At 42.4% G+C, this 12,500-nt stretch overlaps 3 protein-coding genes across 5 annotated transcripts in view; 2 read left to right on the top strand and 1 right to left on the bottom strand.

The window, feature by feature from the left end:
• Nucleotides 1–2,485, top strand: part of LOC135115252 (orexin/Hypocretin receptor type 1-like) — a 57,760-nt gene extending 55,275 nt beyond the window's left edge. Inside the window, exon 7 of the mRNA XM_064031800.1 lies at nt 1–2,485. This exon is cut by the window's left edge and continues 2,441 nt beyond it. The gene's annotated coding sequence lies outside the window, so the exon portion shown is untranslated.
• A 172-nt stretch (nt 2,486–2,657) lies between these two features.
• On the bottom strand, nt 2,658–6,287 carry LOC135115786 (calcium and integrin-binding family member 3-like). The gene is made up of 6 exons (XM_064032799.1): nt 6,108–6,287; nt 5,586–5,620; nt 5,117–5,234; nt 4,844–4,991; nt 4,328–4,434; nt 2,658–3,672 (listed from the first exon to the last, which is right to left on the bottom strand). The coding sequence occupies exons 1-6, from the start codon at nt 6,156–6,158 to the stop codon at nt 3,562–3,564; spliced, it is 570 nt and encodes a 189-aa protein (XP_063888869.1). The 5' UTR covers nt 6,159–6,287; the 3' UTR covers nt 2,658–3,561.
• Nucleotides 6,288–8,640: 2,353 nt separating this feature from the next.
• The window catches only part of LOC135115712 (cuticle protein 7-like), a 48,073-nt gene continuing 44,213 nt past the window's right edge, over nt 8,641–12,500 (top strand). The window contains exon 1 of one of the 3 annotated variants that reach the window (XM_064032626.1): nt 8,641–8,953. The gene's annotated coding sequence lies outside the window, so the exon portion shown is untranslated. The remainder of the gene's footprint in view (nt 8,954–12,500) is intronic. The other 2 variants (XM_064032628.1, XM_064032627.1) reach the window with 2 other exon arrangements.

Raw genomic sequence — 12,500 nt, 5'->3', positions numbered from 1 at the left:
AGAAAAAGGAACAAGCCAGGAGAAAAAAGAGAAGAGGAGGAGAAAAGGTTTTAGAACTAGGAACAGAAGAAGAGGAGAAGGAGAAGAGGAGGAGAAGATGATATTCAAACCACTCGCTCTTCACATTACCTTACACTTCTCTCCCTAATTACTAACTAAAAAGACACCACGAGCATTACTACGTGTGGAATATAAACGGAGTCTCAATAAGTTAGGTCCAATAAGCCTGACGTGGGAATGCTAACGAGGACCCACAGTAAGCCATAACTCCCCGGACATAAGGATAAAAATGTCTTGCTGGGATTTATTAAGTCAATATTCCGAAGCACTTCCGCGCTACACCTCCACTACTTTCAAAAGGCTCTAGTTGAAGTTACACGGGTTTTTTAAGGTGTTTTTACGGTTCAGATGACAGATTAACAAGATTTCTACGTTATTAACTGGAGAAACACTCTTAAGAACCCAGCCAATCATCTCTGTGGCCTTTGAAAACAGTCGTGATGAAAGAGCTGAGTGTTTCTGAATGCTGGCCACATATGTACAAGTCTGGCCTGCATGGTGGGTCCTGTATCTCCCGTTTTCTTCCGTAGCCCCCGTCGCTCTAGTGCCGCTGTTCCTTGTTTATTAATCGTGTTGCTTCGGCTTCAGTGCTTTGTCAGGTGGAGAAGGTGGTGGAGGGCGCGCATGCGTGTCTAATGCAGGTGTGGGAGGGCAGAGGCGCAGGTGGAGGTGGAGGAAGGACAGTTTTAAGTCCTGTAGAGGAAGAAAGACTCGTATTTGTGGTGCCGTTTTTTCATGCAGCCAGCGCTCGAGTCACGCACCGAAACAGTATCCGAACCGTTTCGAATCGTTGACGGGAGTTATTAGTTAATGGGGCTGAGGAACAAGTAGACCTGGTGTGGGGATAAAGCGTTGTCAGAGCGAGAAACTTTAGATGAAGCGGATTTTCAAGGCTGTTTTTACGGTTCAAGTGACAAGTGAGCAAGATTTCGACGTTATGAACAAGAAAACACTCATGAGAACTAAGCCCATCGTCATTGCGGCCTTTGAAAATAGTCGTGGTGGGACAGTAAGGCGTTTCTGAACACGGGACATAATCTTTGCTTAGTTCCTCTTACCTTGAACCCGAAGGCGATGCGTGGGTGAATGCTGACTTCGCCCTGACCTCATCCTACCTTCACCGTGACCTCGCCCCGCCACTGCTGCTTGTAATCAACGAGTTTCATGGCGCCTCGTACACCTTCCTATCTAACCACGCCCTTTCCTCAGCTTGCAGTAACTCAATCATTTACACCCACGCCCACGCCATGCACTCATTATCATATTGCCTGTTACTGCTGGACTGTTGAACATTAGAACGTGGAGGCTTGTCAGGATGTTGGGAGGACGTTCTTGTAGAGATGAAGGATGTGGGAGAGTGTAGGGAGGAAGGACTGAAGGATACAAGCGTGGATATTGAGATGGTCTTGTAGAGGTGAAGGATGTTGAGTGTAGGGATGAAGGAGTAAAGGACAGAAGCTCGTGAGGGGGATAAGGAGCACACCCGTGGAGATGGATGGTCAAAAAATACCTGTTTCCTTGAATTGTGGTACCTTCATCTCTTCAGCTTCACATGGTTTATCTCCCTCCAAACACTATTAGTCTTTCTCGTTTCTTCTTTCTCCTCCTCTTCCTCTCCATATTCCAACCCCTCTCTCTCTCTCTCTCTCTCTCTCTCTCTCTCTCTCTCTCTCTCTCTCTCTCTCTCTCTCTCCTATCTCTATTCCAAACCCGCACCGTCAATACCCCCCTGCTGCTTTCTTTTTCCCCTTTCCTCACTATATTTCAGTCACCCCTCACCGTCACTATACCCCCCCCCTGCCCACCTCACCCTCATTATACCCTTCTGCCCCTGCCCTCCCTTCCCCCCACCTGTAGCTGCGTGTTCTGCAATTACCTGTCTTTACCTGTCAGTTTCCGTGCTTACCTGTCCTATAGACTTAAGTGGAAAGTCGTATTTTTTTTCTCCCTGGAAACTCGTGGTCTTTGAGATATTTACCCGTCGACTAATGATTTCTGTACTTACCTGTTCAATTAACTTACCTGGAAATGTGTTGTATCTATGTTTGCTGGAATAATTATGTACTTATCAGATCACGTGATTTACCTGGGAGATCGTTGTTTACCTATAAGCTTACCTGGAAATTCGGGATCTTTAATTACCTAGGCTGTTTTACCTGTACTGTTTTATCTACTCAATTCACCTGCCGCGCGTCCAGGTGTGTGTGTGTGTGTGTGTGTGTGTGTGTGTGTGTGTGTGTGCACTTAGCGGCGGTCGTGTACTCTTCCCCTTACCTGTGTACTCTATTAGAGGCGCCGCGTCCTGTACTTACCTGGCGCCCACCTGTAGGCTACTCACCCACGCCTTTGTGTTCCAGGAGCCGCGAGTGAGCTGCACAAAGTATAGATGTTGATTGTTGGTTGAATAAAGTGTATTTTAGAGTAAGCTGTCGTTTGCTTTCCTGCCTCCACTCATCCCTGGGTGCTGTACTAGAGCAGAGAGAGAGAGAGAGAGAGAGAGAGAGAGAGAGAGAGAGAGAGAGAGAGAGAGAGAGAGAGAGAGAGAGAGAGAGAGAGAGAGAGAGAGAGAGAGAGCACAAAAAGACTCCTCGTTATTTATATTGAACATTTTATTAAGTTTGGCAGCGAGTATAATGAAAACAGTAAAGTGGACGCAACACACGAGAGTTTAGACTTTACGACGCGAGACTTACGATTCTAAGATAACAAATGAAACGCGTGGACAATTTTCAGCGCGGAATGCAGCCCAGGAAGTTATGGCAGTCACTGAGATCCCTGGCGCTGTAAGTATTGTAATATTAAGCGAACAGCACACACACACACACACACACACACACACACACACACACACACCTCTTGCTTACTCATCCACTTATCAATTCAAACTAATTAACTTCAAATAAGATAACTAATAATTTTGCTTATGAGTTAAATAAGTTATTTCAAAACTAACCAAAGTCATAATGGCTAGTAATTATGCATAACTGATCATTTAACTAAGTAGCAAATTAACAAGTAAATAACTAATTAACAACTAACTAGCTACCTAATAACTTAAAAAGTAAATAACTGATCAATTTAGAAATGAGAAACTAACTTCAAACTAACTACCCAACTACCTAACTCCGGAATAGTTACATAGTTAACTTCGAAAAGAACTAAGGTAATTAACTAACTAGTCCTTGATCTATCTTCGAAACAAACGAGGTCACAAATCTCAAACTATGCAACGATTTTCTAACTGACTGACTAACTAAGTAACGAGGTAACCATTTGACTCACTCACTCACGCACTCGCTCACTAAAAATATATATAAAGACAGATAAACAAGCAACATCTAACTGAACAAGAACAACTAAAAAAAAAAAAAAAAAACTAACGAAAAAAAACTCAGCAAACAGTAATCTATTAATCAGCTGACCTCAATTAACCAAAAATAAACAAATAGACAAACAAATAAAAAATAAAACGCAACACAACATAACACAACACAACACAACTCAAATACGAATGTGAAAATTGGGCACAAATTCTGGGCATTTTAGAATAACATGTATAAACTCTGACTGTGAGAGCTTCCCGTCACAATCCACGTCCGACTCCTCCAGCACCTGCAGAGAGAGAGAGAGAGAGAGAGAGAGAGAGCGTGGGGGAGGGGAGAGGGCTTTTAGTCTTCATGGGAGAGTTGGAGGGAGAGGAGGTTTAATATTAAGGTAACATACAAGTCATGCTCTTACAGTTTCCTAAATGTAAAGAAATGGTGTGCGTTGAGAGAGAGAGAGAGAGAGAGAGAGAGCACTTCTTTGCCACTAACCATTCAATTTACTACTACTATTACTCCTACTACTACTGCTACACCTCCCTAACAACCACTACCATTAAACGCTGCTACCCGTAACTACTCTTCTAACTACCTTTACTACTAACCACACACTACCACTGACATAAGCTAACAATGACCAATAGTAAACACCACCAGTATTACCTGCACTAGTTTTACCATACCTTAGAAACAAGCTTAACAACCTATTCACCTCTAATTACTACCCGTGCAGCCTCTCCCACGTTCCTAGAGTTTCTGTTCCTCATTTGTCTTTCCCATAAGGCCCCGTTTTCTGTTACTCTTCACTCAACCTTCTCTCTCTCCCACACCTCTCTCTCTCTCTCTCTCTCTCTCTCTCTCTTTCTCTCTCTCTCTCAGAAATCACTCTTTATTCAGTCTTTCCATCTCTTCTTTGGCTTGCCTCGTCTTTTAACTACCCTTACCTTGCTGACTATCGTGGCGTACTCCTCAGCGGAAAGGAGGTCATGCGTCAGGTGCCTCACAACCTCCCCTAGGTCAGCCTCCCCCAGGAACCCGTCCCCGTCGAAGTCTGCGAAGAAAGAAAACAGAAGATGAGAGGCCGAAGAAAACGCACACTCGCATTTTTAGCCAACTCAGGACAAGGCGGTGGTTTACAAGTTAGGGGCGGGTTGGATGGAGGTCCACACTAGCTGTTAAAAGGCAACACGCATTCTCGGACACATTCCTTATGAGCCATTTGTCGGTTTTGCAGTTAAGTGGACCCATAGACAGGCTTGGAGAATATTTTAGTTCCCCTTAAAAAAAAAAAAAAGCATATTGAGAGAAAACGGATGTAAACGAGATGAAAACATGGAGAGGCAAGCGTCCCTCATTCACTAATAAGAAAGGTGAGAACTTACAAATAGTTTCTCTAATATACTGACACTCGACTCACCACACAGCTTCCGTTTACGTCAAGCACTCACCCACACACTCACCATACACCCTGAAAGCATAGGTGGCCTTCACGTCCCTGGGAGAGGACTCGCTAAAGACTGAAAACATCTCCAGGAACTGCTCGAAGGTGAGGCCCCCGTCAGGCGACTCCCCGAACACCTCGCACACTCTCCGCCGAAACGGGTTCTCCTGCAGCAAGTAAGAGACGAGGAGCAGATCTGTAGTACGCTATGTCACAATTACTAACACATCTGTACAAACTGTTAACAGGCACTTATAGTTAAGAGGAGAATTAAAAGAATACATTTTCTTACTTTGAGTTCCGGGAGAGTATTGAGGTCCGCGAAGGAAGCTCTGAAGGAGGAGGTGATGGAGGGGTCAAGCTGGAGGGGCAGGTTACCTCCACACACCTTCCGGAACAGCCTCTCTGCCCTGGGGAGGAGGAGGAAGGAGAGGGAGGTGAAAGGAAAGGTTCATATTGACAATCGGCAGAACAATAAACAAGGATGGAATATAAAAGTGACTGCTAGGAAAAGAAAACGAGGTGGGTATTGAAAACAGGAAAAATACAATGAGAAAGGAAGAAAATATCAGAAATCTAAGGAGGGGGATGATAAATAGTGGGTATGGAAAACAGGAACAAAGAAAAAAAATGAGAATAGAAAGACGAAAGGAAGTTGGTATTAGAACAGGAAGAAGAGTAAACAGAGAAGAGAGACTATTAGTGCTACTACTACCACTACTACTACTACTACTACTACTACTACTACTACTACTACTCACCTCAAAATGTTATTCCTTGTTAGAAATGTGCACGCCTGAAATACAAAGAAATACTCGTGTAATGGAGATGAAAAGATAGAGAAAAAAAAAGTAATTATTTCCTATAAAAAAAAAAAGATTAATTCCAATACAATTTTCACTTCATAGACTTTCCACTATAGAAAAAAATACAAAAAAAAGAAAAAAAAATAGACTGGTAATGCACACACACAAAATAAATAAATAAATAAATAAATAAATAAGCTACGGAAAATGAACGAGCAAACTTAATCACCCAAAACAAAATACGTACAATTAATAAGAAAAATAATGATAATAATAAAAAAATCAATTACAAATACCTTAGTCAATCTCACGCCATTAATTGCTGCCTTGATGCGCAGGTAAACCAGACAGGTGAATGAGACCGAAGTAGGACAGGCAGGACAGATCAGACAGGTAAGAACAGAGAGATTAATTAACATAGCGAATGAAACACAAAATTAAAAAAAAAAAAAAAAATAACATCAATAGCTTCCTTACCTCATACTCACTAAGCTGCTCCTCTGTAAACGCTGCTACTTTGTTTCCCATCGTAGTAGTAGTAGTAGTAGTAGAAGTAGTAGTAGTAGTAGTAGTAGTAGTAGAAGTAGTAGTGTTTAAGCCTTGGTACGGAGGGCTGGCGTGGTAGACTATCTTATCAGGGATCCCTCTCTCTACACACTGCCGCCACCCCTATGCTAATGCCTGTGTGTGTGTGTGTGTGTGTGTGTGTGTGTGTGTGTGCGTATGATTATTGATTGTGCATGTGTGACCACGCCCTTCTATAATGCTGGGTGTGGTGGTGCTGCTGGTGTGGGTGCGGGTGTAGGTGTGGTACTACTACTACTACTACTACTACTACTACTACTACTACTGTTGGTGCTGCTGCAGGTGCCGGTGTAAAAACAAATACTTCTGCTACATTTTTTCCTCCTCATTTCATCACAACAGCTGCAACTAACTTAACTTGATAAATCAGTCACAGCATGGCTTCACGAAGGGGAAGTCTTGCCTGACAAACTTGTTAACTTTTTACAGTAAGGTGTACGAGGCAGTAGATAATGGTGATAGTTATGATATCTTATATCTGGACTTTAGTAAAGCATTTGACAAGGTACCCCATCAAAGGCTCCTGAGAAAGGTTAGGGCACACGGGATAGATGGGAAGGTGTTAGGCTGGATAGAGTCATGGCTTAATGACAGGCGACAGAGAGTGGTAACAAACGGCTCGAAATCCGAGTGGGGTCATGTAATTAGTGGGGTGCCACAGGGATCAGTATTAGGGCCATTGTTATTTCTAATGTATATCAATGACTTGGATAGTGGAATTAGTAGTGATGTTAGTAAATTTGCGGATGACACAAAGATAGGTAGATTAATTAGGTCAGAATCGGATGCCATCGCCTTGCAGGCAGACTTAGATAGAATGAATGAATGGACGGATAGATGGCAAATGCAATTTAATATCAATAAATGCAAAGTGCTCAGCGTAGGTAGAGGAAACCCACACAATAGGTACACATTAGACAGCCAAACTCTGGTAGGTACAGGGTACGAGAAAGATTTAGGAGTTATAGTTAGCTCTGAACTCCGTCTAGGGAAACAATGCATAGAAGCCAGAAACAAGGCAAATAGGGTACTAGGATTTATTTTTAGGAGTGTTAAAAGTAGAAGGCCGGGAGTAATATTAAAGTTATACTTGGCGCTGGTCAGACCTCATCTAGACTACGCGGTGCAGTTCTGGTTCCCACATTACAGGAAAGATATAGGTCTACTAGAATCAGTACAGAGGAGAATGACTAAAAGGATACAGGGGATGAGGAGTATTCCTTACGAGGCGAGGTTGAAGCTGTTGAATTTACATTCCTTAGAGAGACGTAGGTTAAGAGGGGACCTGATAGAAGTCTTTAAGTGGTATAAGGGTTATAACAAGGGAGATGTAAGCAAAATTCTTAGGATCAGCAACCAGGGTAGAACAAGAAATAACGGGTTCAAGCTTGAAAAATTTAGGTTTAAGAAGGAGATAGGGAAAAATTGGTTCTCAAATAGAGTGGTAGACGAGTGGAACGGACTCAGTAATCATGTAGTTAGTGCTAGGACACTAGAGAGCTTTAAGAGAAGATTAGACAAGTTTATGGATGGGGATAACAGATGGAAATAGGTAGGTGTGTTTCAAACAGGGACTGCCACGTGTAAGCCTGGTCGCTTCTTGCAGCTTCCCTTATTTCTTATGTTCTTATGTTCTTAACTGCTACTACAGGTGTTTTGATAGTATGTAATTTAGATGTAATGAACACAGAGGTGTAAGCGACACACTTTATCACACTCTTCAACAGTCACGCTACAACACATGCACTTCAACACTCACACTTCTGCACAAATTCTTTTCCTTTCTTCCCAGCGGTGCAACCCAGGCCGGTATTCAGAAACACTTTGCTCCCTCACCACGACTGTTTTCCAAGGCCACAGAGATGACTAGCCGGGTTTTGAAGTGTGTTTGTCCTATTGATAATATAGAAATCTTGTTAATCTGTCACTAAAACCGTAAAAACAGCCTAGCCAGTCATTACGAAATATAGCCTATGCACCACAATCCCTGGTGTAGCCTAACAAAAGTGTATTAAAGGGAAGTACTCCAATGTAGCCAAAAATGTTTGTCTTCTGGCGCCAAATCATCGACATCAAATGAGCATCTAACTCTTGATCACAGTTTAAACGATGAAAACCTAACAATAATAACAAAGTCTACTCTAATACAATATATAGAGTAGCGCAATAATAATAAAGTCCATAATTATCGTCTCTGATTATGAAGTGCAGCGTGTAGAGGGAGTCAATTCTTGGCGCCAAATCATCGACATCAAATGAGCATCAAACTATCGAACACCCATAAATAAAAACCTACTATAAAGTCTGACCGTATAAAATAAAGTACAGAATATTAATCACCGCATTTTCTAACATAGGTATTCAACCATAATTGAAAACTCAAAGAACACCTGAGTAAACATCAAAATCAGAACTGCCAGCTTCAGTCCAGTTCCGTTTTCCCGACACCATGGTAAGACTAGGTACGTGACCAACAGTTATTTTCGTAATTTTCCGCTAAATAACTCATAGCTTGGGACTGCTGAGTGCTCCCGAGGACTCTTGAGGGACCCCTGAATCACGAGAAGAGGGAAGTGAAGTGGAATAAGTGCGTGTGTGGCTGTGACGGACGGGAAAATAAGTGGTTTAATTTGGTAGGATTTTAAATGAGCCATGGCGGAAAACTGGTGGTGGTGGTCAGTGTTTCCATGGACTCCACGCCCCTGTGAGTCTTCAGCACCTCGTCAGCCCCCCAGCAGGTAAGGTTTGGGTAGTGTAAGGTGTCAGTGGGCGTGGAATGAAAGGAGAGGCGGTGGAAAAGAGGAAATTAAGTGTGTACACAAAAAGTGCCTCTCCTTACGCGGCACTGGCACTCTCCCGTTTTCTTTGATAATGATAAACTGAACTAAACATATTTTTATTATTATTACCATTATTATTTTCGTTTTTCCATGCGTAATATTAATTTTATTATATTATATCTTAGGGCTTCGTAAAATCATCCCTAGCCTGCTAATTTCTTTGCATTTCATTGGGTTGTGTAGGTAAGCCAGCGGATATTGCAGGTGGAAACACACTGGTTAAGATACGAGTTTAGAAATGCGTGTGTCTATATTAGTAGCAGGCCTTTGATGGTTAATTCAATGCATCAGCGCTATTCATTGGAGGAATATATATTATTTGTGTGTGTGTGTGTGTGTTGCGAGGGAGGGAGGCTGTGGTGTTTCATAATTATTTCTCATTATCGTTGTTATTGTACTACTACTACTACTACTATTGCTACTACTACTACTACTACTACTACTGTTATCCTTCCAGCTGTTATAATTACCCCTCACCTGTGGCAAAGCTTTGAGGAGAGGTGTAGGTGGCTGAATTAACAGGGTCAGGTAGATCAACACCTGGTGCACGCCATAACACCTGTGCTTAGTAACATGTGTACGTACCTTGGTGTGTTCATTAATAGGGTGATTAGTGTTGCTTATACTAAAGTGAATTAAGTGAAAAGTCAAGTGATTTCGGTAATTGGGTCGTTATTATTATTATTATTTTTTTTTTTTGTATTTCGTTGTGATTGTGTTTATTTATTTTTTTATTTGTTTATCTGCCTGTCTGTCTGTTTATCTATCTATCTTTTTTATCTATCTATACATCTTTTTATTTGTCTATGTATCTATCTGTCTATATCCATCTATCTGCCTATTTATTTATTTGTTTACGTAATTATTTAAGTCAGATAAGGACGCATATATTTTCTTCATCCATGTGGGATTAGATAAGGTTAATTGCCTCATATTTACCCATTCACTTATTTGATATTATTCTCCTTATGTTAATTTATGTTAAGTTAGGTTGTATCATATCTTCAACTGCTTAGGTTATGTTTGGTTGCGATTTTTCTTTCTTTTTTATCCCATTTAACGCTTCATTTATTGAGTATTGTTCCTATTCGCGTGAGGACAAAGGCTACTGTACTGAAATAGTTAAATATATTGGAAGCTTTTTAATTACTGCAGTCTCCCATCTGACGTGAATGAAAGAAAACGAATTGAGGAGTGCAGTTACTTGTGGCCATCATTATTATCATTATTAGTGGTAGTTTTGTACGTTTATCTTCTTTATCTACTTATTTATTTACCGTGTGTGTGTGTGTGTGTGTGTGTGTGTGTGTGTGTGTGTGTGTGTGTGTGTGTTTCAGGAAGTCTCGGAAAATAAAAACACTCATCACTGCATTTTTCCCTCGTGCGATTAACTGCAATTTATAAAAGGAAGGGGAGAAGGAGGAAGAGGAAGGAGAGGCGGAGGAGGAGGATGGGGGAAGGGGAGGAGTATGACCATAAAATTAACTACAGCAACCTTACAATAACAAACACGGATGGACACGCCCTTCTGGTGGTGGTGGTGGTGGTGATGGTGGTGTTCTAGTTACTAAAATATACTGCATCTTTTGTAACTCCTGGTAACAAAATTACTTGCAGGTTTAGTGGTTAGAGAGAGAGAGAGAGAGAGAGAGAGAGAGAGAGAGAGAGAGAGAGAGAGAGAGAGAGAGAGAGAGAGAGAGTAGTGGTAATGGTGGAGATAGAAGTTTAACAGTAAATAGCAGTAGCGAAAAAAAAAAAAAAAATGTGGAAACAGAATGACGGGTCTTGGTAATGGTGATGATGGTGGTGACAGTAACTCGTGGTGTTGGTGGTGGTGGTGGTGATGATGCAGCAAGTAAGAAAATAAAAACACGAGAGAAATAGGGGAAGCTGCAATAAACCATCTAGCCTACACGTGGCAGTCCCTGTAGTTAAGGTGATAAAGGTGCCTGTTATTCACCTGTTGTCCACATGGTCATTGTTTTCTCTCTCTCGAGGCTAATCTTTTAAAATATACATAATACAGGTGTGACTGAGAGCAGAGGAAATGGTCGTATTAGTGGTTATAGTGGCAGTGTTAGTGGTGGTGGTGGTGGTGGTGATGCATTAAATAAACCACCACGTGTAGGCCTGACGACTTACTGCAGCTTCCCTTATCATTTTGTCCCCTAAAGTTCAAACATTCTTACTGCAACTTAACACACACCACTATCACCACCACCATCACCATCATCACCACTAGTTACTGTCACCGCCTACCACGAGCACCACCACTAACAACACCTGCTATTTACCTGTTTCCCTCATTTTCATACGTCCTCATAATCTGATGGTGGTAGCGGTAGTAGTAGTGGTGGTAACAACCTTGACAGTAACTCGTATAACCACCACCACCACCACCACTACCACCACCACCACTAGTCACTATTCTTGTGGTGTTGGTATGGCTCGTGACTCCGGTAATAGGCAGCAGTTAGGATGGTTAGAGTGAAGGTGGATGTAGCAGAGAGGCTGGAGGTGCGTGTGTGTGCGTGTGTGTGTGTGCGTGTGTGTTCATCAGGGCGTAAAGCAAACAGGGGCAACCGCAGATATGTATTTAAAGTTCCGTGGGTTTAGTCGGCCTTCCGCGCCTCCTTCGGTAGCATGGAGACCTTGACTGGGGGAGGAGAGGGTGCTGTGGAGGTGGAGGGGTGCTGGAGGAGGGGAGTGAGTGGATGCTGGTGGAGGTGGAGGGAATGCAGAGGAAGGAGAGGGGGGGGGGTTTAAACAGGAGATGGAGTAGAAGGGTTTGTGGGGGAGGAAGGAAAGGGAGAAGAAGGGAGGAGAGGAGATTTGACGGAGAAGATGGATAGAAGGAACAGAAAGAGATGGTAAGGGAAGCTATGGGGGCCAGGAAGGGGTGATAGGGAAGGAGAGGCTGCGGGGGGGGGGAGGGCGTCTTTAACTATCATACCACACTTCAAACTATCGCAGCCTCGTCAGGGCCATCAGATCAGCCGTGGTTTGTTCTTCCTTTACGTTCCTTAGTGTCTCTTCGCGCCACCAATATGTGGGAACCAACGCAGTGATTTATTTTAATTTGCTGTGTTCAAAATGGTTCTCTAGTTCTGGGTCATTTTTTTTGCTCTGCTCTTTGGGAACTGACATCATCAGGGGGGCTTTTTTCTGCCTTAATCCTTTAACAGAACCAGTGGGGCTTTTTTTTCTTCCCTAACCCTTTAACAGAACCAGCCGGACCTTTTTTTTTCTGCCTTAACCCTTTAATAGAACCAGCGGGGCCTTTATTTTCTTTCCTTGATCCTTTAACAGAACCAGTGGGACCTTCTTTTCTTCCTTAACCCTTTAAGAGAACCAGTAGGACCTTTTTTTTCTGTTTTAACCCTTTCATAGAACCAGTGGAGCTTCTTTTCTTCCTTAACCCTTTAACAGAATCAGTGGGCCTTTT

This window comes from Scylla paramamosain, chromosome 29, assembly GCF_035594125.1.
Source record: "Scylla paramamosain isolate STU-SP2022 chromosome 29, ASM3559412v1, whole genome shotgun sequence".
NCBI lineage: Eukaryota > Metazoa > Arthropoda > Malacostraca > Decapoda > Portunidae > Scylla > Scylla paramamosain.
The sequence above is the reverse complement of the archived record's forward strand: the minus strand, read 5'-3'. Positions and strand labels throughout refer to the sequence as shown.